Below are 25,465 nucleotides of genomic sequence, written 5' to 3'. Positions count from 1 at the left end.
TTGATCCCGGTGGACGCTCTTGTGGAATTCTGTTTTTTTTGTTCTTGTTTATTTATTTTTGAGTATCTTTTGAGGCTTTTTATGCTTTACCTACCACCTTGTGGATTTACCTTTTTGTCTTGGAGGATTACCTTGTGGATTACCTTGTTCTTGTGGAATTCCTTTTGAGGTTGTGAAGTTACATGTTTTCCTGAAGGACTTCACTTTTTACTTTATTAAATACACCGTCTCAAGTACTGCTGTGTCTGCCTTATCTTCTGGGTTCTGCTGACTATTCGTGGCTCAGTTGGTTAAGTGACTGTTTCTCACTCCGGAGACCCGGGTTCGTAACCGGGTCCTGACAGAAATAAATAAACAAGAACAAAAAAAACAGAATTCCACAAGAGCGTCCACCGGGATCAACAAGAGTACACAGAATACTAGGACTGGGTGCTAACATACAAACACAGAGCAAAGAACTGAGGGAAACTAAGTGTTTAAATAAAATCAGGGGAAATGAGGCACAGGTGCAAATAATAATGCGGTTCAAGGGAAAGCAAAAGGTCAACAAGCACAATGGGGGCATCTAGTGACCAAAAACTGGAACAACCCTGGCCAAATCCTGACACACAGTGATTGTCGAGGGTGCAACAGGACAGCACCTCAGGAGTAAATGTCAGTTGGCTTTTCATAGCCGATCATTCAGAGTTAAAGACAGCAGGTGTGGTAGAGAGAGAGTCCAAAACAGCAGGTCCGGGACAAGGTAGCATGAACAGTGAACAGTTCAGGCTTCCATAGCCGCAGGCAGAACAGTTGAACTGGAGCAGCAGCATGACCAGGACTGGGGACAGCAAGGAGTCATCTGGCCAGGTAGTCCTTGATGCATGGTCCTAGGGCTCAGATCATCCAAGAGAAGAGAGAGAGAATAAGAAAGAGAAAGAGAGAGAAAGAATTAGAGGGAGCATAGTTAAATTCACACAGGACACCGGATCAGACAGGAGAAATACTCCAGATATAACAGACTGACTATAGCCACCCAACACATAAACTATTGCAGCATAAATACTGGAGGCTGAGACAGAAGGGGCCAGGAGACACTGTGGCACTGTCCTGACGATACCCACAGACAGGGCCAAACAGGCAGGATTTAACCCCACCCACTTTGCCTAAGCACAGCCTCCACACCACTAGAGGGATATCTCCAACCACCAACCTACTACCCTGAGACAAGGCAGAGTATAGGCCACGAAGATCTTCCTGACTGCACAAACCCGAGGGGGGCGCCAACGCCAGACAGGAATATCATGTCAGTGACTCAACCCATTCAAGTGATGCACCCCTCCTATGGACTGCATGGAAGAGCACCAGTAAGCCAGTGACTCATCCCCCGCAATAGGTTAAGAGGCAGAGAATCGCAGTGGAGAGCGGGGAACCGGCCAGGAAGAGAAACAAGGGAGATCCGTCGCTCCAGTGCCTTTCCGTTCACCTTCACCCTCCTGGGCCAGACTACACTCAATCATAGGACCTACTGAAGACACGAGTCTTCAATAAAGACTTAAAAGGGTGAGACCGAGTCAACGTCTCTCACATGGGTAGGTTAACATTATGTTTCCGAATGACATCACCAACAGGTCAAATATATTGTGAATACAATAGTGGTCCTAAAACGGAACCTTGAGGAACACCGAAATTTACAGTTGATTTTTGAAAAGACAAACCATCCACAGAGACTAACTGATATCTTTCTGACAGATAAGATCTAAACCATGCCAGAACTTGTCCATGTAGACCAATTTGCGTTTCCAATCTCTCCAAAAGAATGTGGTGATCATGATATCAAAGCAGCACTAAGGTCTAGGAGCACGAGGACAGATGCAGAGCCTTGGTCCAGTATGCAGCTTGAAGGTTTAAAGGCCAAGACAATTTTCATCAATGTGTCAAGAGATATAGTATTAAAACACTTGAGTGTCTCCCTTAATCCGAGGTCCTGGCAGTGTTGTGCAAACTCAGGACAACTGAGCTTTGGAGAAATATGCATATTTGAAGAGGAGTCCGTAATTTCCTTTCTAATGATCATGATCTTTTCGTCAAAGAAGTTCATGAATGTATCACTGCTGAAGTGAACGCCATCCTCTCTTGGGGAATGCTGCGTTTTAGTTAGCTTCGCGACAGAATCAAAGTAAATATTGGATTGTTCTTATTCTCCTCAATTAAAGTTGTAAGAATAGGATGATCGAGCAGCAGCGAGGGCTCTTCGATCCTGCACGGCATTGTCTTTCCAAGCTAGTCGCAAGACTTCCAGTTTGGTGTAGTGCCATTTCCGTTCAAATTTTCTGGAAGCTTGCTTCACGTCCAGGGTATTTTCCGTATACCAGGGAGCTAGTTTCTTATGACAAATGTTTTTTGTTTTTAGGGGTGCGACTGCATCTAGGGTATTATGCAAGGTTACATAACCTTACACGTAAGAGTACAAAAATCGTTTAACCACCTAACAGAGCTCTGTTAGGTGGTTAACCAATTTTTGTACTCTTACCTCCTTTTGTAGATGAAGGGAGTCTGGAAGGGCATCAAGGAATCTTTGTGTTGTCCGAGAATGTATAGCACAGATTTTGATGATCATTGGTTGGGATCTGAGCAGATTATTTGTTGAGATTGCAAACATAATAAAATTAAACATTAAAAAACATTAAGATCCACAATATTTATTCCACGGGACAAAACTAGGTCAAGAGTATGACTGTGGCAGTGAATATGTCCGGAGACATGTTGGACAAAACCCATTGTCACGCCTTGGTCTTAGTATTTTGTGTTTTAGATAATTAGTTTGTCAGGCCACGTTGTGACATGGGTTTATGTTATTGTGTTGTCGTATTGGGGTTTTTGTAGGTATTGGGATTGTGGTTGATTAGGGGTGTGTTTAGTTTAGGTTTGGCTGCCTGAGGCGGTTCTCAATCAGAGTCAGGTGATTCTTGTCTCTGATGGTGAACCGTATTTAGGTAGCCTGGGTTTCACTGTGTATTTCGTGGGTGATTGTTCCTGTCTCTGTGTAGTTTCACCAGATAGGCTGTAATTAGGTTTCACGTTCCGTTTTGTTGTTTTTGTATTTTGTATCAGTTATTTCATATACCGCGATTCATTCATTAAAAACATGAGTAACCACCACGCTGCATTTCGGTCCGACTTTCTTGCGACAAACGAAGAACGCCGTTACACCCATTGAGTCGATGATGGCTCCGAAATTCTTTTGGAGTGAGTCTGTGGACTTTTCCATGTGAATATTAGTCACCAAAAATTAGAATATTATCTGCCATGACTACAAGGTAGGTAGGAATTCAGGGAACTCAGTGAGGAACGTTGTATATGGCCTAGAAAGACTGTAAACAGTAGCTATAAAAAGTTATTGAGTAGGCTGCATAGATTTCATGACTAGAAGTTCAAAAGATGAAAACGTAGTAATTTTTCTTTTTTTTAATAGAAATTTGCTATTGTAAATGTTAGCAACACCTCCACCTTTGAGGGATGCGCGGGGGATATGGTCACTAGTGTAACTGTCACGTTCTGACCTTAGTTCTTTTGTTATGTATTTGTTTTACTATGGTCAGGGCGTGAGTTGGGTGGGTTGTCTATGTTACTTTTTCTATAATTTGGGACTTCTGTGTTTGGCCTGGTATGATTCTCAATCAGAGGCAGCTGTCTATCATTGTCTCTGATTGAGAACCATACTTAAGTAGCCTGGTTTCACTTTTGAGTTATGGGTGATTATTTTCCGTGTCAGTGTTTGTTTCCACACGGAACTGTTTCGGTTTTGTTTTTTCACATTGTCGTTTATTGTTTTGTTCAGTGTTCTTATTAAAAACCAAGATGAACACTTACCACGCTGCGTATGGAAGCCGTTACAGTAACCAGGAGGAGAGGCCTCATTTAAATTCATCAGGCTTAAACCATGTTTCAGTCAGGCCAATCACATCAAGATTATGATCAGTGATTCGTTCATTGACTATAACGACATTGGAAGTGAGGGATCTAACATTAAGTAGCCCTATTTTGAGATGTGAGATATCACAATCTCTTTCAAATAATGACAGAAATTGAGGTCTTTATTCCAGTGAGATTGCGAAGGCGAACACAGCCATGTTTAGTTTTGCCCAGCCTAGATTGAAGCACAGACACGGTCTCAATGGGGATAGCTGAGCTGACTATGCAAGTGGCTCCACTAAGCTGGTCAGGGTGGCTAGCAATATGCTGCCTGGCCTGCACCCTAACTCATTGTGGGGCGAGAGGAGTTAGAGCCCTGTCTATGTTCATAGATAAGATGAGAGCACCCATCCAGCTAGGATGGAGTCCGTCACTCCTCAGCAGGCCAGGCTTTGTCCTGTTTGTGGGTGAGTCCCAGAAAGAGGACCAATTATCTACAAATTCTATCTTTTGGGAGGGGCTGAAAACAGTTTTCAACCAGCGATTGAGTTGTGAGACTCTGCTGTGAAGCTCATCAATCCCCCTAACTGGGAGGGGGCCAGAGACAATTTCGTGACCTCTGACTGTTTCATTCTAACATCGTTGGTGCCGACGTGGATAACAATATCCCTAAACTCTCTACACTAGTTTTAGCCTTGGCCAGCACCATCTTCAGATTATCCTTAACGTCGGTAGCCCTGCCCCCTGGTAAACAGTGTATTATCGCTGGATGATTATTTTTAAATCTAATACTACGGATAATGGAGTCGCCAATGACTATGGTGTTCAATTTGTCAGAGCTATTGGTGGGAGGCTTTGGCGTCTCAGACCCCGTAACGGGAGGAGGAGAGACCAGAGAAGACTCGGACTATGACTCGGACTCGTTGCTTAATGGTGAGAACCGGTTAAAAGTTTGTCGGCTGAATGAGCAACACCGGTTGAGCATTCCTACAGCATTTCCCTCCAGAAGACATGAGAAAACTGTCCGGCTGCTGGGACTGTGCGAGGGGATTTATACTACGTTCTGTACTTAATGCTGGCACAAACGCTGTTTCATCCTTTCCTACAATTACATTACCTTTGCCTAACGATAGCTTCAAAAGCTGGGCTTGCAGCATGGCTATCCTCGCCTGGGCTGCCTCGCCATAAGGCGACGGTTCTCCTGTAAATGATGAGTACAGCGACTGCAGTTAGAGTCATAATGTTAATGTTACTGCTTAGCTTCGGCTGGTGGAGGTCCTGTAGAACCATGTCCAGATAAAGCGTCCGGAGTGAAAAAGTTGAGTGAAAACAGTAGAACGAGGGAAAAATGTAAAATATAAAACGGCAATTAAAAAGTAAAAACCGTAAAGTTGGCAGGTAGCAAAGAAACTTTAGCAACAAACCGCACAGCAGCACATAAACAAGTCTACAAGTCTACATCAGCATTCCGCACTCTCCTAATTTACTGTTATTTGTCAAACATAGATCAACACAAACCTCAGCCTTTCCATTCTTACCACATTTATATAGGCGTTAAGATTATATTGAAGGTTATATTGCTTTACTGAACTTTACTGAACTGAACTTTTATCAGGTTGTTTCCAGATGAATGGGAATATCGTCATAAACCAAGTTTCCATCCACAGTTTTTATGCGAGTAAAGTTATAACATATACAAAAAAAATATGAAAGCTGTGATGGAAACATGAAGTTTCGGTACAGTTTTATAAATCCCAACAGATCATTTGTTCGTTTGACATGGTGGGATCTTTTTCTGTCGGTAAAATTTATTATGCGAGAAATGTGTGCCTTCATGCGCAAATATTGATACTGTATAATAGCCATCATATCTAAGTAATTGGGAGTCACGTTATTATATGGCGTGTGGTACTCCCACTACGATTTAGGAAACCATACAGTTTATTAGGCTACAGATGAAACTTCACAGGGTGTTGAAAGTGAACTGAGATCTTGATGCTCCTTTCCAATAAATATTGAGGGTCTTATTCTGAGGATCAATGATTGACTGCGTTTGACAGTCAATCATTGACCTTATCCATAATAATATAATAATATAGACTATACTGCACATCCTACATGCACTGTAGGCTACCTGAGATCTGTTGGCCAGAGCACACGTGCCAAGACCAAAGTAGGCACATTTGCAATTTATCGCAACGGTTTTTGTGACGAAACTATCGTTAGAGTTGAAAATGCCATGGAAACATATTAAAAATGATATTTTTTATTAGGTACATGAAAACTTCAGTGAAAAAGTACTTTCTGTTTGCACTACATCATCACGCCCTGATTCTTAGTCATTGCAAGTCCATTTGGGGGGAAAAACACCACTGTTGGGAAAATGCATATTTTCTTTATGTGGATTCCAGTATTCACATTAAAATACAAATTGGATGGAAACCTAGCTATATCCTCACTTTCCCATTGATCTCCAATGAGCTATTGTGTGTTTGAATAAATAGGTTTCCATCCAATTGACAACACATTTTCATGCGAATATTCTAAAATCTGCATATAAACAATATGCACATTTCCCCAAATTGACTTGTTGCCGATAAAAGGCCGTGCCTGATGAAGTAGTGGACATAAAAATAACTTTTGCGGTTAAACTCCAAAGTAAGGATAAAAACATATAAGTTAAATTGTTTTGTAAAAAAAAATAGTTTTGAGTCATATAGCGATTGTGCTCACACTGGTATTGGCACGTGAGCCTAAAGGCGTCGACATGCTTACCAGTGAAAACATACATTATGACGACATTTGTTGAAGTTTTTGTTTGTTTTGGAATTCATTGGGGTATTTTTCGACTGTTCGGAACACAAAGTATTTTCTGGAGGCATGTCCTTTCGGCGATGATTCGTCAACAGCAGGGATACTTCAATAAAGTCTTTGTTGTCATTCAACGAGAGACGACTTGTCTTCATGCACATTTTTTTCCATCAAGAAATACTGCACCAAACATCTTAGTTCGATGTAATATTGCTCGATTAAGATCTCCTCGGAAAAATTAATTACAGATTTCTTCAGTTATCTCAGACTAATTTGGACTATTTTGGCTACCGTCTCAAAATTGACAAATCAATCAAATGTATTTATAAGGCCCTTCTTACATCAGCAACAAAGTGCCAGAAACCCAGCCTAAAACCCCAAACTGCTAGCAATGCAGGTGGAGAAGCACGGTACTATTGCTGTTTTTTCCCCCTAGTTTTTCAAGCAAAGGTCTTTTAATAAGGCACTTTCCCTTTTTTTCCCTTTTTCACTTTGGGGCGGCAGGGTAGCCTAGTGGTTAGAGCGTTGGACTAGTAACCGGAAGGTTGTGAGTTCAAACCCCCGAGCTGACAAAGTACAAATCTGTTGTTCTGCCCCTGAACAGGCAGTTAACCCATTGTTCCCAGGCTGTCATTGAAAATAAGAATGTGTTCTTAACTGACTTGCCTGGTTAAATGAAGGTAAAAAATTGCAATATCTCTCTTTCAGTTTGCCTAGCTGAATCATTAAGCCAACAGCTCACACATATAGTGCAGGTATAGCCTATATGATACGATTATAATGGACAAAAGAGCGAGATAATTTGTATTTGTCAAATGGCAGCCAAGAATCAATCATCATGTCAACAGAATAAGACCCTCGATAGCATCACTTTCACCAGGATGTGAAGTTCATCATCATTTATTTCATCTGTACCCTAACAAACTGCATGGCCACTGTGGATGGGTCTGTGTTTAGAGACAGTCACAGATGTGCGGCCTGTTTAATTCACAAGTCAACCTCTATATAATCATGTTAACCTTTCTTAGCATGCTCTGTGTTTGGTCTGTGTCTGTGTTTGTCACAGCTTGTGTAGCCATCCTGTCATGGCCTCTCAGGGAAAATATAGCTGTCATTCTAGAGGGGACTGTGACAATGTATACTGATTCAGTTAATTCAAATTTACATGTAAACGTCCCATTGACATCAATGCATGATTTCAGCTTATACCATGGCATTGTTGAATACCCCTTTCTGATTGGCATGAAGGGTATTCTAAGGAGTGCATTATTTCCCTATAATTGCCTATACTCTATGCCACTGAGCTCAGCTCTCTCTGACTGTGTGTTGTGGTTCTCACTGAGGATAGGTAATGATAGCATGTTTCTGTAATGCCATCCCATGGGTCAGTTGTGCATGAGTCCTTAACAGAGGACATGGATGACTCCAGCTGTAAGTGGGTCAGGCCTGTGGTTCCGCCTGGCCCATCTGGCAGAGAGAGATACATGGATTAGAGGGTCTTGGGTCTGCAAGCACTGGAGCAATCCCACTTGCATTATGTGTGGAAGGCAGGAGGATTCACTCTCACTGCTGCATTGAGAGCGATACTGCAGCCTCGCTCCCCAGAGAGACACTCCTTCTATGTCTCCCTTTCTCTCTCTCTCTCTCTCTCTCTCTCTCTCTCTCTCTCTCTCTCTCTCTCTCTGTCTCTCTCTGTCTCCCCCTCTCTCTCCGTTTTTCTCTCTCTCCCTGTCTCTTTCCCTTTATTTTCTCTCTGTTTTCACGGATTTCACAGTGTCTTCTATCACCATATAGAATCAGGATCTCATTAAAAGTGTTCTACACTTTTTTTTCTCTAACTCTTTGTAAGTACTTCTAGAGTCAGTCTTACACAGAGCCCACTTCTATGTTGGGTGGCTGGGATGAGGATTATGATTAAGACATTTTTTCACTTGTTGACCTTACAGAGGAAGTGTGTCTCACACGGAGATTACACCTCTCACAAAGTGGCTGTATATGTCAATATTTCACTTACTTTTTATCCCATCCTAGTTGAAATTGAGAGTGTATGGTACATTCTTATTGTGAGATTTGATTTCCCAAGTCCACTTCCTGAGCTGTTGTCTGATAGATTACATTTCCCTGGGAGTCATACTGCTGGTGCTCTGGGGCGCCACAGGGACAATTACCCATGCTATATTAACACTATTGTTCAGATAGCGTCCCCGAAAATTGTGAGTTTCTAAACTTTGTCTGTCTTTAGTTAGTAGTGCTGTAGGGCTGTCTCAGGAAGAGAGAAAATAAAGTCCCTGCAGTGCAGCAAAGACAGAGAGGAGAGGAGAGGAGAGGAGAGGAGAGGAGAGGAGAGGAGAGGAGAGGAGAGGAGAGGAGAGGAGAGGAGAGGAGAGGAGAGGAGAGGAGAGGAGAGGAGAGGAGAGGAGAGGAGAGGAGAGGGAATAGAAGAGACAGGATATCCTTTCATGCCTTCTGCTTTTGTTTGTACCTTAAGTGAGCCTGCTCCAAATGCCCAAGGGAATTCAGGAAGAGTTTTACAATTATATTAATAGACTGATATATTTGGAAACATCTGTGTTTAATTTATGCTGAGTACTGCATTAAGGAGGGTGTGTAATGTGATATGCAGAGTCACATACACACGTTCTCACACACATGCACACACATTGGCTTGCAGGCTGTGTAGGATGCCTGCCAGTAATATTCCACTCTGTATTTCTCCACTGCACCACTGAAGCCAGATATAGGGCTATGCTGGGGGAAAGGTGTGGCTTCAGATACACACACTGTCACATGCAGGTCTCTCTCTGTCTTTTCTCATCCCCACCTTCTTGTATTGTGTCCTTCTCTACCCCATTCTCTTCCTATTTCCCTTTTTTCTCTCTCTTTTCGCCATCTCTCTCCTCTCCGTGCCACATCACCTGTGTGTTGCTTGGACAGGTGATTCACAAATGTCAACTCTTCTATCGGTCATGCATCTCTTTATGTATTATTCAGCAGGGCCAGTGGGGAGGCAGCAGCATCCCTCTTACAAAAATTGTAATCCGTAGCCATCTATCTACCGTTATACAACCATCATTAGTCCACCCTCATCCATTAGTCTGCTCACATCCAAATGTCATGGGTCAGACCCAAAGGCATAACATCATTACAGATCAGTACGAGAGAGAGAGAGAGAGAGAGAGAGAGAGAGAAAGAGAGAGAGAGAGAGACTGACTGACTGACTGACTGAAAGATTGATGGATAGATAGAGAGAACACACACAGAGCTACACCTAGATATCCCTTCATCTGTACTATATCACTGCTGTAAGTATGTGATGTGCTTCTAGTCATGTCATTGTCTTCTAAGACGTACAGTATGTTCTTTATTATGCATTTCTATAGCTGCAAGGCCCAGGTCATGATAATCTAGTGTTTCGATCAGTCAGTCTTTTGCATGGCTTGGCTGGTATGTTTCTTTGGAGGGCTGCAGGTGGCAGAGCAAGCTAAGCCGAGCTGGGTGCATTGGCTGCTAGCAAGTTCACTGGCGCCCTCTGTCTGTGTCGTGGTGGTGGTGATGGAAGGGGGAAGGATGGGAGTTGTCTCTGGAAGTGTCTTTAGAAGGCTCCAATTTTGGAGGTCTTACTCAGCCAAGAGATTTATCCATTAGAACTCCTCAGTGCTTGAAATTGTTTGTAGAGTTCTACCTTTTTTACCTGTCACTGATCCCCCACAATCTCTGTGTGATGGGATGTTCTCTTTACCATGTTATGCATCAGCAGAGACACAGACAGAGATAAACACTGACTCAAGGCATGCTGGTTTATATTACTATGTCATAATAAATCCAGTTGACCTTGGAGGTCATGTATATGATGCAGATTTCTGAAATGAAACAGCTACATTCATCTGCTGCCACATTCTGTGCAAGTCAGGATTTATCTCCTTGTATAATGTTCACTACCAGCTAGTTTTGTATGAGTAAGTTACTGTTCAGGTTATTGTACTAAAACAAACCAATCACTCAATCCATAGGATAATGAGTACATGTGTAGTTGTTGATTAAATTTAATATTCATTGTCACATGCTTGACGTAGATATACAGTACCAGTCTGGACACACCTACTCATTCCAGGTTTTTCCTTTATTTTTGACTATTGTCTACATTGTAGAATAATAGTGAATACATCAAAACTCTGAAATAGCACATGGAATCATGTAGTAAACAAAAAAGTGTTAAACAAATCAAAATATTTGTTATATTTGAGATTCTTCAAAGTAGCCACCCTTTGCCTTGATGAAAGATTTGCACACTCTTGGCATTCTCTCAACCAGCTTCACGAGGTCGTCACCTGGAATGCATTTCAATTAACAGGTGCCTTGTTAAAATTTAATTTTTGGAATTTATTTCCTTCTTAATAAGTTTGAGCCAGTCAGTTCTAGGGGTGATATACAGAATATAGCCCTATTTAGTTAAATACGAAGTCCATATTATTGCAAGAACAGCTCAAATATGCAAAGAGAAACGACAGTCCATCATTTCTTCAGTCAATCCGGAAATGTCCAGTTGCAAAAACCATCAAGCGCCATGATGAAACTGGCTCTCATGAGGACCGCCACAGGAAAGGAAGACCCAGAGTTACCTCTTCTGCAGAGGATATGTTCATTAGAGTTAACTGCACCTCAGATTGCAGCCCAAATTTAAAAGCTTCACAGAGTTCAAGTAACAGACACTTCCCAACATTAACTGTTCAGAGGAGACTGTGTGAATTAGGCCTTCATGGTCGAATTGTAGCAAAGAAACCGTTACTTAAGGACACCAATATGACGATGAGACTTGCTTCGGTCAAGGAACACAACAATGGACATTAGACCGGTGGAAATCTGTGCTTTGGTCTGATTAATCAAAATGTGAGATTTTTGGATCCAGCTGCTATGTCTTTGTGAGATGCAGAGTAGGTGAACGGAAGGTCTCTGCATGTGTGGTTCCCACCGTGAAGCATGGAGGTGGTGTGATGGTGTGGCGGTGCTTTGCTGGTGACACTGTCACTGATTTATTTAGAATTCAAAGCACACTTAACCAGCATGGCTACCACACCATTCTGCAGCGACACACCATTCCATCTGGTTTGCACTTTTGATTAGATTTTTTATTTAACCTTTATTTAACTAGGCAAGTCAGTTAAGAACAAATTCTTATTTAAAATGATGGCCTACCCCGATCATACCTTAACCCTGACGACGCTGGGCCAATTGTGTGCCACCATATGGGTCTCCCAATCACGGGGGCTTGTGATACAGCCTGGAATCGAACCAGAGTTTGTAATGATGCTTCTATCACTGAGATAAAGTGGCTTGGACAGCTGCGCCACTCGGAAGCCCTTAGTGGGACTATCATTGGTTTTTCAACAGATTAATGACCCAAAACACACCTCCAGGAAGTGTAAGGGCTATTTGACCAAGAAGGAGAGTGATGGAGTGCTGCATCAGATGACCTGGCCTCCACAATCACCCAACCTCAACCCAATTGAGATGGTTTGGGATGAGTTTGACCGCAGAGTGAAGGAAATGCAGCCAACAAGTGCTCAGCATATGTGGGAACTCCTTCAAGACTGTTGGAAAAGCATTCCTGGTGAAGCTGGTTGAGAGAATGCCAAGAGTCTGCAAAGCTGTCACCAATGCAAAGGGTGGCTACTTTGAAGAATCTCAAATATAAAATATATTTTGATTTGTTTAACACTTTTTTGGTTACTTCATGATTCCATATGTGTTATTTCATAGTTTTGATGACTTCACTATTATTCTACAATGTAGAAAATAGTACACATAAAGAAAAACCCTGGAATGAGTAGGTGTATCAAAACTTTTGACTGGTTCTGTATAATAGCACATACTTAGGAACTAATATACCTGAATTGCTCCTCTGATAGCTAGATATATTGAGGTGTTCGGATAGACAGGGCAGAATTCAGCAGGCACTGGGAAATGTGCACTATGTTGGAACCTCATATAATACTGCAGTGAGTAATGGACACTAGAGGGCACTCAATGTCAGATCTAGTCTGTGATCACACCCTTCAGCTGCAGGCTGCGGCAGTGTCCAGTCTCGGCTTGAGAACAAGAGAGGGGGAGAGAGAGCTGGATAAATAACTGGAACAAGTGGGAGAATGAAGTTTGATAAAGGGAGGGATAGAGAGAGATCGAGAGAGAGAGTTTGTCTTGAGTGGTCCGTGTAGCTGTCGTGCCTGTAGCTGGTTGTGTGTCCACAGTTGCTCTTGCTGAGGGTGTTGTTCTGCTGTGGTGGGGGCTGTCTGTCTGCTCTTGCTGAGGGCACTGTTCTGCTGTGGTGGGGGCTGTTTCTCTACTCTTGCTGAGGGCGCTGTTCTGCTGTGGTGGAGGCTTTCTGTCTGGTCTAGTTGAGGGTGCTATTCTTCTGTGATGGGGGCTGTCTGTCTGCTGTTGATGAGGGCGCTGTTCTGGTGTGGTGGGGGCTGTCTGTCTGCCGTTGGTAAGGGTGCTGTTCTGCTGTGGTAGGGGCTGTCTGTCTGCCGTTGGTGAGGGCGCTGTTCTGCTGTGGTGGGGGCTGTCTGTCTGCAGCTGGTGAGGGTGCTGTTCTGCTGTGGTGGGGGCTGTCTGTCTGCCGTTGGTGAGGGTGCTGTTCTGCTGTGGTGGGGGCCGTCTGTCTGCCGTTGATGAGACGGAGTGCATGTCTGAACTCTGGTGTCTTTGGGTGTGAGTTCAGATCCCCAAAAGAATGTACCACTTTCTGGAGTTCATAGGTCATCATTATCTTGTGTCAACATGAAGGGGAATGGAGCGAAGCCATAAGCCTTTAATCCACTTAGACAGACCCCAACTCCCCATCTCACTGTCCTGTGTCCTCCTCTGTTCATCTCGCTCTATCTATATGTATCTCTCTAGTTGAAATTCAAATAAGCTTTATTGACAGGAGAGGTACCATCCAATGTTGCAAAAAGCCATTTATAGCACACAGAAATAACATACAAGACATTGCACAAGTAATCAAAATACCACACAGAATAAAATAATGGACTGGAAATGGATGTTCATTCCCAACTCTATGCTCGCTCTCTCTCTCTCTGTCTCTCTCTCTTTCTTTCATTCTCACTCAAAGAAGTATTTATATTTTCAATTTGTGTTTGCACAGAATCATTTTGAACTTTCTGAGAGGCACAGTTCTGGGACGCAAAGACAACCCCCTGACAGTTTTGCATTAACTTTTTATATGTTGTGTTTTGGAATTTGCTATTTTTATAGAACAGAGAAATTTGCCTATCTCTTTTACTCACACTTCCGAGATCTCTTTCACACACTGTATCTACAGTATCTGTGTACTCTTTATTGTGTTTCTGTCTTTCCATCTTTCTATGTCACTCTCTTCACCTCTCAATATACAGTATCTCTCTTCCTGTCTGTGTCAGATATTTTCCTGGTCTTGTTGATGAAAAGCAGACCCAGGTCATTAGAACAGTGGCACTTAGTGTTCCTGTGAAATGTGTTCTGGACCTGTCGTTCTTGACTCACTTGGAAGGGTTGTGTTTTATATACACAGTGAGGATGATATATCTCAATCAGAGTCTACAACAGGAAATGGCTCTTATATACAACGTGGACAACAGATGGGGCAGCTGCCTGACAAGCTCTTTAAAAGAGACAATTAGATTGTCACGTTCTGACCTTTATTTCCTTTGTTTTGTCATTATTTAGTATGGTCAGGGCATGAGTTGGGGTGGGAAGTCTATGTTTGTTTTTCTATGATTTGGGTATTTCTATGTTTCGGCCAAGTATGGTTCTCAATCAGTGGCAGGTGTCATTAGTTGTCTCTGATTGAGGATCATACTTAGGTAGCCTGGGTTTCACTGTGTGTTTGTGGGTGATTGTTCCTGTCTCTGTGTTTGCACCAGATAAGGCTGGTTTGGGTTTTCTTGTGTTTATCTTTGAATTAAACATGAATCAGAATAACCACGCTGCGCTTTGGTCCGCCTCTCTGTCAATGGAAGAAATCCCTTAGATAGATAGACAAGATATAAGACATGAGCCAGAAGAGGTACTTTTCCCTGCTGCAGGAGCCAGGTGGAAGGATTGTGCTGCTGTGTGTGTTATTGATAGGATTGTGTTGATTTTCAGGCTGTGATAACCAGTCCCTCCAGCTGAAAGACTAAATGTCATTTTGTCTTCTGTCAACAGATGAAAATCAGGATATAAAACCAGGAGATGACTTATTCAGGAGATGACTTATTCATTAAATTATTTAGTTACTGCTACCCTTATTTGTTAGTGTAAAGTTGGGAAATTATGCACACTGTCTAAGTGGAACCATTCCAGATGTCATTTTCCCTTTGGTTCTTCAGTATTCAACACCATAACATGACATGATTGATAAAGGTTTATTGCTGGTGTGCATCAGCAGAATCTCTAGAATAGATTGGCTATGTTAGATATGTCTAGGTGAACTTTCCACCCAGTATTCCTTTGCGAGTCCAGCTCAGAGTTGTCGTTTCCTCTTCTTGTGATGGGGTCAGGGTGTCTTGGTCAGCCAGAGTCGTTAGGATGTGGGTTACCCATTGCATGAGGCGAGGACTGCGGATATGGGCTGGCTGCTCAGTGCATCAGTGACCTGTAGTCCGCTGCTTACTGCAGGAATAATTCACCCAGATCCCAAGATCCCCTGATTCGCTCGGAATCATCTGTCCTCACAATGACACATAGCCTTGCTTGGGTTTAGACTTACAAGTCCATGGGCCTGGTTTGGAGATAATGGGCTTTTCGGTAATGAGTCAGAGCCGTTCTCTCTTTCTCTCAAACACACACACGTCACAACATCAAAAGTAAACAAACAGTACCTTTCATATTTGAGTTTACCTTATAAGCTCATAGAGTGTGTAACACAAGCAAATCATTCCATTCAACGGCCTGTTAGATATAGCTAAAGCTATTGACACACTGACTTCACTGCTCTCGGTACAAAATGTATTGAGCATCATTAACTTTGGTACTCAAGTTGTGATTTAATGCGTCACCTGAATTTATTTCACTGAAGTCAGCGCCCCAAACAAAGTGTTTCTCAGCAAATACATGACATTGGCAACACACTATCATCTTGAAGTCTTGTGCCCTCCTGCTTTAACCACAGAAAGAAGCTTCTTTCTTTCCTGTAGGAAACCACTTGGCCTACAGATGTAGGATCTTAATTTGATCACCCTGTTCCAGGGGAACTTTCCTGCAATGCAGGAAAACAACTTGTAGTGTTTTTGAAGTTTAAAAAGGCTTCTGAAGTTTGTAATTTCCACTTTGTAATGTTAGACTTGATTTTCCCTTACAAAAAAATATCAATCCCAACAAAAATGTACATGAATTATAATCCACATAATAATTCACATTTCCTGTTGCTGCAGATTAATTAATTATATGTTAATTATATGCTGGAGCAGGTTTGTGTTGGCGATTTAGCAACTTCAAGATATTACTAGTCCAAAACTGACAGTATATGACTGACTTTGTGTTAACTTGCTCAATGAGAAAGCAAACTACTGCATTAAAATTCATAACATTACAGTGAATTCTGCCTGTGCCATAAACCATGTATGCCTACAGATGTCATAAAGACAGATGTCTTAAGGTATCTGCCCAGTAATAGGCCTACCACATGTTCCCCATTCGCCAACTCTTGTGCACGGGACTCAATTGTCACTCTGAATAGACAGTAGTTTCAGAGTGACAGATTAACGTACTCTAATTTTGTTGATGGATGCACAGAGAGCATGCCTGGGGCATGCTGGCCAATATGGTCTGCACTGTCTCGTGTAAATCTGTTAACATTTTGACAATGATGAGGATGATTATAATAATGTTAATGATGATGATGAAGATGACGATTATTATTGTGATGATGATGTGGAAAGTGATGGTGCTGATAGTTAGGATGATGGTGGAGAAAATAAGCGGGTTCCGCGTGCACAGTGGTGATACAGAGAGGGAATGAGACGTAGGGCTTATTGGGGACACCACGGGCATCTTAGAAGTGATTATTTGAGCTGACACTGAAGTCTAGCACTGACAGCGATCCCGGTGTTAGAGGTTGTGGATGTAAGGGCGATGCCAGTGATCTGCATCGTTATATGCCTTTCCCAAATGTGGAGGTGCAGGGTGGGCTATAGCAGAGAACATAGCTATTAGAGCTGCTTTAGGGGAAGCCGCCATCAGCGGTTCAGGTTCAAACAAATCAGGACAATGACAGTCTCCAAAACGTGCCATGTTTCAGAACGGCTACCTGTTGTAAAATTTGACTGCAGGGTTTTGCGTCGCAGCATGAGGCAGGCTAATTGCAAATTTGATATCATATGATTAAAAAAAGACTAGAGAATAATTGGTGGGACAACCCAAATTAACAATTTCATTTTAAACTATACAGTTGTGCTGATTTTCAATATCCATTTAAACGAGTGATGTATTGCAGTGGTGACTCAATTTATCATGTGCACAGACACGGTAAATGGCCATAAATGGTGGATTTGTATTCAGTTCTGTTATTGTTCTTAATTAAGGTGCTGATATGTGAAATGGAGCCAACCATCTTTGAGCACACGGACCCTCCCCCGCTGCTCTGCACCGACACCATCACATTGAGCACTGGAGGTAGAGAGAGAGACACAGGGAGAAATTGATGGGGACGCGGGGGAGAAGAGGAGAAAGAGAGAGAGAGAGACCGTTGCGCGCGAGAGCGAGATACGCAGCACCAGTGGCAGGGAAACACACCCGTCAGCCGCGCGCTGAGGGGAGAAAAAATACATCACGGACAAAGACAACATGGATGCGTTGGAGAAGTATCCATTCAAGCAGTTAACGGAATGGAAGTGCCGTTCCTCCTGCACTTAACGGGGAACCCATTATCTTATTTTAATGCGGTGGTGGGAGGCGAGGTACTGCAAGCTAAAAAGGCGGAAAGCTGTATTTAATCCGTCTGCGGATCCCATGAGCTTGCAATGGCTGTTACGAGGATATGTAATTGTATAGGAAACAATGTGGCTCTTTCTTTTGTTGTATTTTTCTTATTTTGTGGCCTTTCACTTGGACAACTACGGTACTCCATTCCCGAGGAATTAGAAAATGGAGCGGCGGTGGGGGATCTTGTGCAGGATTTGGGGTTGGATATCCGAAAGCTCTCAAATCGAAAGATAAAGGTAACCTCCACCACTGGAAAACGGTATGTGGATGTCAATCCCAAAAATGGAAAATTAATTGTCACTGAAAGAATCGACAGAGAGACGTTGTGTGATTTAAGCAGCACCTGTCTTATACATTTAGAGGTGCTTGTTGAAAACCCATCCGAGGTGCACAATGTTGAGGTGGAGATTGTGGATGCTAATGACAATGCGCCGAAGTTCCCTAGAGATGAGTATCAATTGGAAATGACAGAATCGGCTTTACCAGGGTCTCGTTTCCCCATTGAGAATGCCCTGGATCCGGACGTGGGATCCAACTCCGTTCGTCTATATCGACTCAGCCCAAACGAACACTTCGCGCTGGATTCCAACAAACCCTCCATCAACAGCAAGCACATTGAGCTCGTGCTCAAAAAGCCCCTTGACCGCGAGCTGGCGCCTTACCACCAATTAATTCTGACTGCTGCTGATGGCGGAACACAAGCAAAAACCGGTTCAGCTAAAATTAATGTGCGAGTCCTGGACACCAATGACAATGTCCCTGTATTTGACAGCTCAGTGTACAAAGTAAAATTGTTAGAAAACTCACCAAAAGACACACTGGTCATCAAATTGAATGCCACAGACCTTGACGAGGGTACCAATGGCGAGGTGTATTATTCTTTCAGCAGCTACACTTCTGAGAGAGTCAGACAGATGTTCAGCATGGACAGCAACACGGGAGAGATCAGAGTGAGGAGCAATGTGGACTATGAAGAGACCAACTCTTATGAGATGTATATTCAGTCCATGGATAAAGGCCCTGGTGCTGTGGCAGCCCACTGTAAGGTGGTGGTGGAGGTGGTGGATGTGAATGACAACGTCCCAGAGATAGTCCTGTCTTCTCTCTCCAGCCCAGTGAGGGAGGATGCCCGGGCTGACACCGTGGTGGCCCTGATCAGTGTCACAGACCGGGACTCTGGTGCTAACAAACAGGTGAGCCTAGAAATACCCCTGGGCCTCCCCTTCAAGATCAAGTCCTTTAGAAACTACTACACCCTGGTCACCTCCGCCTTCCTGGACCGTGAAACCACCGCTGCCTACAATGTCACCCTCAGCGCCACTGACGCCGGCACCCCACCCCTCTCCTCCCAAAAGACCATACAGGTGGATGTGGCTGATGTGAATGACAACCCGCCACGCTTCGAGCAGACCTCCTACACGGTCTATGTAACGGAGAACAACGCCCCCGGGGCCTCGCTGTGCACTGTGAAGGCCCAGGACTCAGATGTCAACGAGAACGGACGCATCACCTACACTGTCCTCAATGACAACAACCACGGGATCCCTGTCACCTCTTACGTCTCTGTGAAGGCCGAAACGGGAGAGGCCTACGCCCTGCGCGCCTTTGACTATGAGTCACTCAGGGAGTTCCACTTCCAGGTCAAAGCTCAGGACGGGGGCATTCCGCCCCTCAGCCGGGTGGCCACTGTCTACATCTACATCATGGACCAGAACGACCACGTGCCTGAGATCGTCAATCCCCCAGGCAACGGTACGCGCTCCACAGAGACAGTCCTGAAGAACGTTGAGGCTGGCGCCCTGGTGACCAAGGTGGTGGCGTACGACGCAGATGCAGGTCCCAATGCCTGGCTGATCTATGTGTTGGATCAGTGCACAGACTTGGAACTGTTCAAGGTGCATGAACACACGGGGGAGATCCGCACCACACGCAGGGTCTTGGAGGACAACTCCACCTCCTTCAGCATGACGGTGCTGGTGAGGGACCACGGCCAGCCGCCTCTCTCCTCCACTGCCACTGTCAATGTGGCTGTCATGGAGGTGCCACCCAAGGTGACCCCTGACCCTAAGAGGGTCATCCGGCCCCACAGAACCCTCCTCTTTTCTAATTTGACCCTCTATCTGATCGTGGCTCTGAGCGCCACCACCTTTGTGTTCCTGGTAACTGTGGTGGTGCTGGCCATCGTGCGCTGCCATGCCTACTGCACCCAGCCTGGCTCCTGCTCCCCCTGCTGCGTATCCCAAAAGACCCCCCCTGACGGCGGGAGCAGCAGTATAGTAGGTGGTGGTGGGGGACAACCCAATAACAATGTGGCGCTGCGGAGAGACCTCAAGGTGGAGCCTCACTACATTGAGGTGCGTGGGAATGGCTCTATGACCAAGACCTACTGCTACAAGACCTGTCTGACGGCCACCTCAGGCAGCGACACCTTCATGTTCTACAACACAGGCCGGCCCATTAGCGGCACCTGGGGTTCTGAACGCTTCTTCACAGGAGGTAGTGGGTTTGTACGGAGACTAAGCATGCCCGACGCTTCACTGCAAGTCTGCCCAGAGGTGCGTCATATTTTTCCTCTTCTTTTAAGCCAAATGACTAACAGGTCATACATGGCATAACAGAAGTATAGCCTCACAATCTGCCACCTCTCCAGATTACATACTAGGCCAGGGGTGTCAAGCATACAGCCTGCGGGTGGTTTGAGTACAGAAATTATTTAAAAACGATATGCTTTTCTCAATATCCTTTAAAATTACTAAAACCAAATTGAAAGTGTGTAGAAATTATAATGGACCTACATTTATAAAGTTTCTTGACTGTGTCCAGCTCACTAATAATCACAGAAATTACAGATAGAGTATCAAAAATTTAAAAAACAAAGGATAGAGGACTGTCTTTTGCAAATTTCGACGGTGAGGAAAAATGTAACATTTTCAGAGCGGCTCTCTGGACCATGTTGAAGACCTATTGCGGTTCCCAGGGCAGAATGAGTTTGACACCTCTGTACTAGGCTTTATATGTATTGGCTATGTTGGTGCTGGTTGTCTTTAGATGAGTGTTGAAGAACACATTCCATCCTACCACTGTTCTTTGAACTGTCTGTTACATGAAGGGCTGTAGAGGCTCAGTGGTTTTACATGCTCGCTGAAGTCGTTCATTGTCATATTGTTTGCTTTGTTGTCATATTCTTTTTATTTGCCAGTACATCTTGAGACTGCGTCTGTGTGTCTCTTAGTTCCTCTCTCTAGTTGCACAGTGTAGCTACTTCCTCCACCCAGCTCAGCACTCACACTGTGTCAGTGTAAGATTGGAAGACTTTCTGGTGTCCTGCTGTATTTTTGATGATTCGGGGATTTGTAGTTCACTTTGATGTTGTTATCACATATTCAGTCAGTGCAGGTCATTTTGACTCTACCATTGGCTCATTCTCTTTCCAAGTGTGTTTGACTTCATCATATCTCACAGTGCCTGTGTGTGCCTGTGATTTCTCCAGTTTAAATGTGGACAGTGTGTGTGTGTGTGTGCGTGTGTGTGTCTTTGTGTCTTCTTTTTCTTTAGTCACAACAATGTACGTGTTAAATTGCAGTAACTGAAAGATCCTCTCATAACTTTACTCCTGTGATCCTTCCTCTCCAGTCTGCCACATTGACTCCTCACTCAGAGTTCTCTCTAGCAGTCTTTCCTGCTGTCTCTCCTCTCTAGAACCTATTCTACTGCAGCACTATGCTGCCGTAGGAAAGTGTTGGCATTCATGTTCGAGCATGGCTTAGGAGCCAAGGCTGAGTACTACAGGAAATGAAAAATAAACAGCCCTGCCTATGTTTACCACAACAGGGCTGGAATGTTACGTATTGCAGCAGCACTCATGATAAACATGTTCTCTAACGAGGAACCACAAGTTGAGTTTTCGTTTAACCTCAGTAAAACTCCCAATAGGGGTGCTTCATTACAGACTGGAGCTCAATGAATTAATGTTCCTGGAGAGTGTGCAAATGGCTGTATTCAGCAGCTATGTCTTTTGAGATCCATGAGCTCTCTGCTTACATTAGCCATGTTTTAAGGTTGATTTGTTGTATTTTTGTCTCTGTTTAATTGTCGGGAACTCATGTTTACTCTAACGAGCAGAGATCTGGGTTGTGTCCTCTAATGGGCTGGCTGTCATACGATCTGATGCTTTGCTGTTTCAGCGCTCCACTCTCTGCATTGGATAGATTGATGGTCAAAACATTGTCAGAATGTAGTTCGGAGGCGACATCGAGTTGATTGGAATGTTTTGGAGTTTAGGTTGTGGTCGTGGATGGGTCAAGATGGAGCAACGAGCAGAGGCAGCATCTGGCCAAGATAAGAATGGTGGTGCAAATAAAATTAACCTCCAGCCCCACAAATTAGATTCACTCAGAGAGGTTGTGTCACAGAGCAGGAGATACTCCCTTCAGAATGAAACTAATGAAATAACATTATGTACCCTCTTTATCTGGGGCACCTACTGAAGCCTAAACAGGTATGAGTCTTAAACTACTACAGTACTCACCCCTACCCACAGATCTGATGTCTAGGGCTCTGATGATGTCAGTGGTTATGATTTGTGTTTTCAAGATATACATATTGAAATCTCTGAAGCTCCATTATGAACCTTCATGCAATGTGTAAACCTTGTGAAAATCAAACTACATTAATTGAAAAAACACACATCCACATGGAGCAGCCTTCTGGAGGAAAACATCAATAAACTTGAGTAATGTGTGACTGCCCTAGGAGAGCCGCCCTTTACCTCTTAACCCCAGCCCAACATGAGCAGGGATGGAGGATGTGGTTGGCCTGGTGATAGAGGGGCTCGTCCTGATTGGATTAGCTCAAAGCCCAGCTGCAGTGTGACTGATGAGGCAGTAATTTAAAAGGGCTGCCTGGAGCTCTGAGCTCACGGCACTCAAGCAAACTTCATCAGCAAACACACACACACACACACACACACACACACACACACACACACACACACACACACACACACACACACACACACACACACACACACACACACACACACACACACACACACACACACACACACACACACACACACACACACAGGTATTCCAAGAATGTATCAGTGTGTCTCTCAAAGTCATTGCTTTGGTAAAGGGCATGTGTGTGTGTATCTGATGGCAGTGGCACACAGTTTTCCAGAACTGCAGTGTTCCAATCAGGATGCAGAGCTGGGATGTGCACCATGATTAATTAATGAGACCATATCTGCCCCCCCCCCTCTCTCTCTCCCTCTCTAGCCGAAGGCCCCAAATGCTGACTGGCAATACTCCACTTCTCTGAGGACAGGGATGCAGAGGTAACCACTTTACTCTTTTGCCCTCTTGTAAATTCTACGCTCCTTAAAAAGATTCCTAAGCCCCTTACAACTTTTAGCTCTTAGAATTACAGTATATTACAGTATACTGGGAGGCAGCCACTCTGACTACTGCACTCTGCAGAAGCACCTGCCTGCAGACAGCCTAACATGACCACAGACAGGTCTCAGATCAGATTAGCAACAGCCTCCATAACCACTAGTGGCTCCTCAACATGTGTCTGACCCCACTCAGCCCCCTGTTGCCCTGTTTGGGCCAGCTGTGCCCTGGCTGTCCTGTCAGCCACCCCAGAGGGGTACACACACAGACAGTGGGGCAGAGCCATGCTGTTCCAGCCAGGCCCCAGTAGCTCTGCTCCTCTGCTCTGCCATAGTGTATATAGGTCATCTACATTCTGAGCACCACTCTTCCCAGATACACAGTCTTTCAGAAGGAACCGTGAAGGACAAACGAGCTGATGAACAGACTGAGAGCTTTCTCAGCCTCAGATCATCACACACACACAAATGCATGCACGCACGCACGCACGCACGCACACACACACACACACACACACACACACACACACACACACACACACACACACACACACACACACACACACACACACACACACACACACACACACACACACACACTATAAAGGGCTGCAGACCGTTTCGTTATTGACATGAATGTGTTAATCAGTAGCCCCTGGCGGTTGGGGGGATGTGGATGCTCTCTTGGGTAAATAAACAAAATCAGTAGGCTAATCTTTTTGCGTGTGAAGTGTGTACTGTATTGTATTATACTGTATTAGATGGACTGTAATTACACACATCGTTCAAACCATGATAAAGCAGAAGAGAACATGGAATTCTAGTGCAGCACATGCGGCCTACAAAGTTACAAGTATAGGCTGGCGAATTTGATAAACATTTTGAAATATACTGTAATAGGGCCTATTTATATAAGGCTGGTACTGTATACATTTATATATATTTATACAGTACCAGTCAAAAGTTTGGACACACCTACTCGTTCAAGTGTTTTCTTAAAAAAATCTATTTTCTACATTGTAGAATAATAGTGAAGTCCTCAGAACTATGAAATAACACATATGGAATCATGTAGTAACGAAAAAAGTGTTAAACAAATCTAAATATTTCTTATATTTTAGATTCTTCAGAGTAGCCACGCTTTGCCTTGATGACACCTTTGCATACTCTTGGCATTCTTCACCTGGAATGCTTTTCCAATAGTCTTGAAGGAGTTCCCACTTACACTGAGCACTTGTTGGCTGCTTTTCCTTCCCTCTGCAGTCCAACTCATCCCAAACCATCTCAATTGGGTTGAGGTTGGCTGACTGTGGAGGCCAGGTCATCTGATGCAGCACCCCATCACTCTCCTTCTTGGTCAAATAGCCCTTACATATGATAGTCCCACTAAGCACAAACCAGATGGGAAGGCGTATCGCTGCAGAATGCTATGCTAGCAATGCTGGCTAAGTGTGCCTTAAATTCTAAATAAATCACAGACAGTTTCACCAGCAAAGCACCATCACACCACCTCCTCCATGGTTCACAGTGGGAACCATACATATCAAATCACATTTTATTGGTCACATACACATGGTTAGCAGATGTTATTGCGAGTGTAGCGAAATGCTTATGCTTCTAGATCTGACAGTGCAGCAGGATCTAACAGGTAATATGTAATAATTCCACAACAAAACCTAATATCTAACAAATTCCAAAACAAAACCTAATACACACAATCTAAACTCGGCAAAAAAGAAACGTCCTCTCACTGTCAACTGTGTTTATTTTTAGCAAATTGTGTGTAAATATTTGTATGAACATAACAAGATTCAACAACTGAGACAAACTGAACAAGCTCCACAGACATGTGACTAACAGAAATGGAATAATATGTCCCTGAACAAAGGGGGGGGGTCAAAAAAAAGTAAGAGTCAGTATCTGGTGTGGCCACCAGCCGCATTAAGTACTGCAGTGCATCTCTTCCTCATGGACTGCACCAGATTTGCCAGTTATTGCTGTGAGATGTTACCCCAGTCTTCCACCAACGCAAGTTCCCGGACATTTCTGCAGGGAATGGACCTAACCCTAAACTTCCGATCCAACCCCAGTAGTGCTCAATGGGATTGAGATCCGGGCTCTTCGCTGGCCATGGCAGAACACTGACATTCCTGTCTTGCAGGAAATCATGCACAGAATGAGCAGTATGGCTGGTGGCATTGTCATGCTGTAGGGTCATGTCAGGATGAGCCTGCAGGAAGAGTACCACATGAGGGAGGAGGATGTGTTCCCTGTAACGCACAGCGTTGAGATTGCCTGCAATGACAACAAACTCAGTCCGATGATGCAGTGACACACCTCCCCAGACCATGACGGACCCTCCACCTCCAAATCGTTCCCACTCCAGAGTACAGAGTACAGTGTAACACTCATTCCTTCGATGAT

The 25,465-nt window shown here is 43.9% G+C and overlaps 1 protein-coding gene across 6 annotated transcripts in view; it reads left to right on the top strand.

The window, feature by feature from the left end:
- Positions 1-25,465, top strand: part of LOC135548361 (protocadherin alpha-C2-like) — a 79,472-nt gene that overhangs the window by 37,642 nt on the left and 16,365 nt on the right. For 5 of the 6 annotated variants that reach the window (XM_064977885.1, XM_064977888.1, XM_064977883.1 and 2 more), the window contains one exon: positions 22,926-22,984. In XM_064977885.1, coding sequence (XP_064833957.1) covers positions 22,926-22,984 — 59 coding nt within the window. Of the gene's footprint in view, positions 1-17,342; positions 20,202-22,925; positions 22,985-25,465 lie in introns of those variants that run through there. The other variant, XM_064977884.1, reaches the window with a different exon arrangement.

This window comes from Oncorhynchus masou, chromosome 11, assembly GCF_036934945.1.
Source record: "Oncorhynchus masou masou isolate Uvic2021 chromosome 11, UVic_Omas_1.1, whole genome shotgun sequence".
NCBI lineage: Eukaryota > Metazoa > Chordata > Actinopteri > Salmoniformes > Salmonidae > Oncorhynchus > Oncorhynchus masou.
The sequence above is the reverse complement of the archived record's forward strand: the minus strand, read 5'-3'. Positions and strand labels throughout refer to the sequence as shown.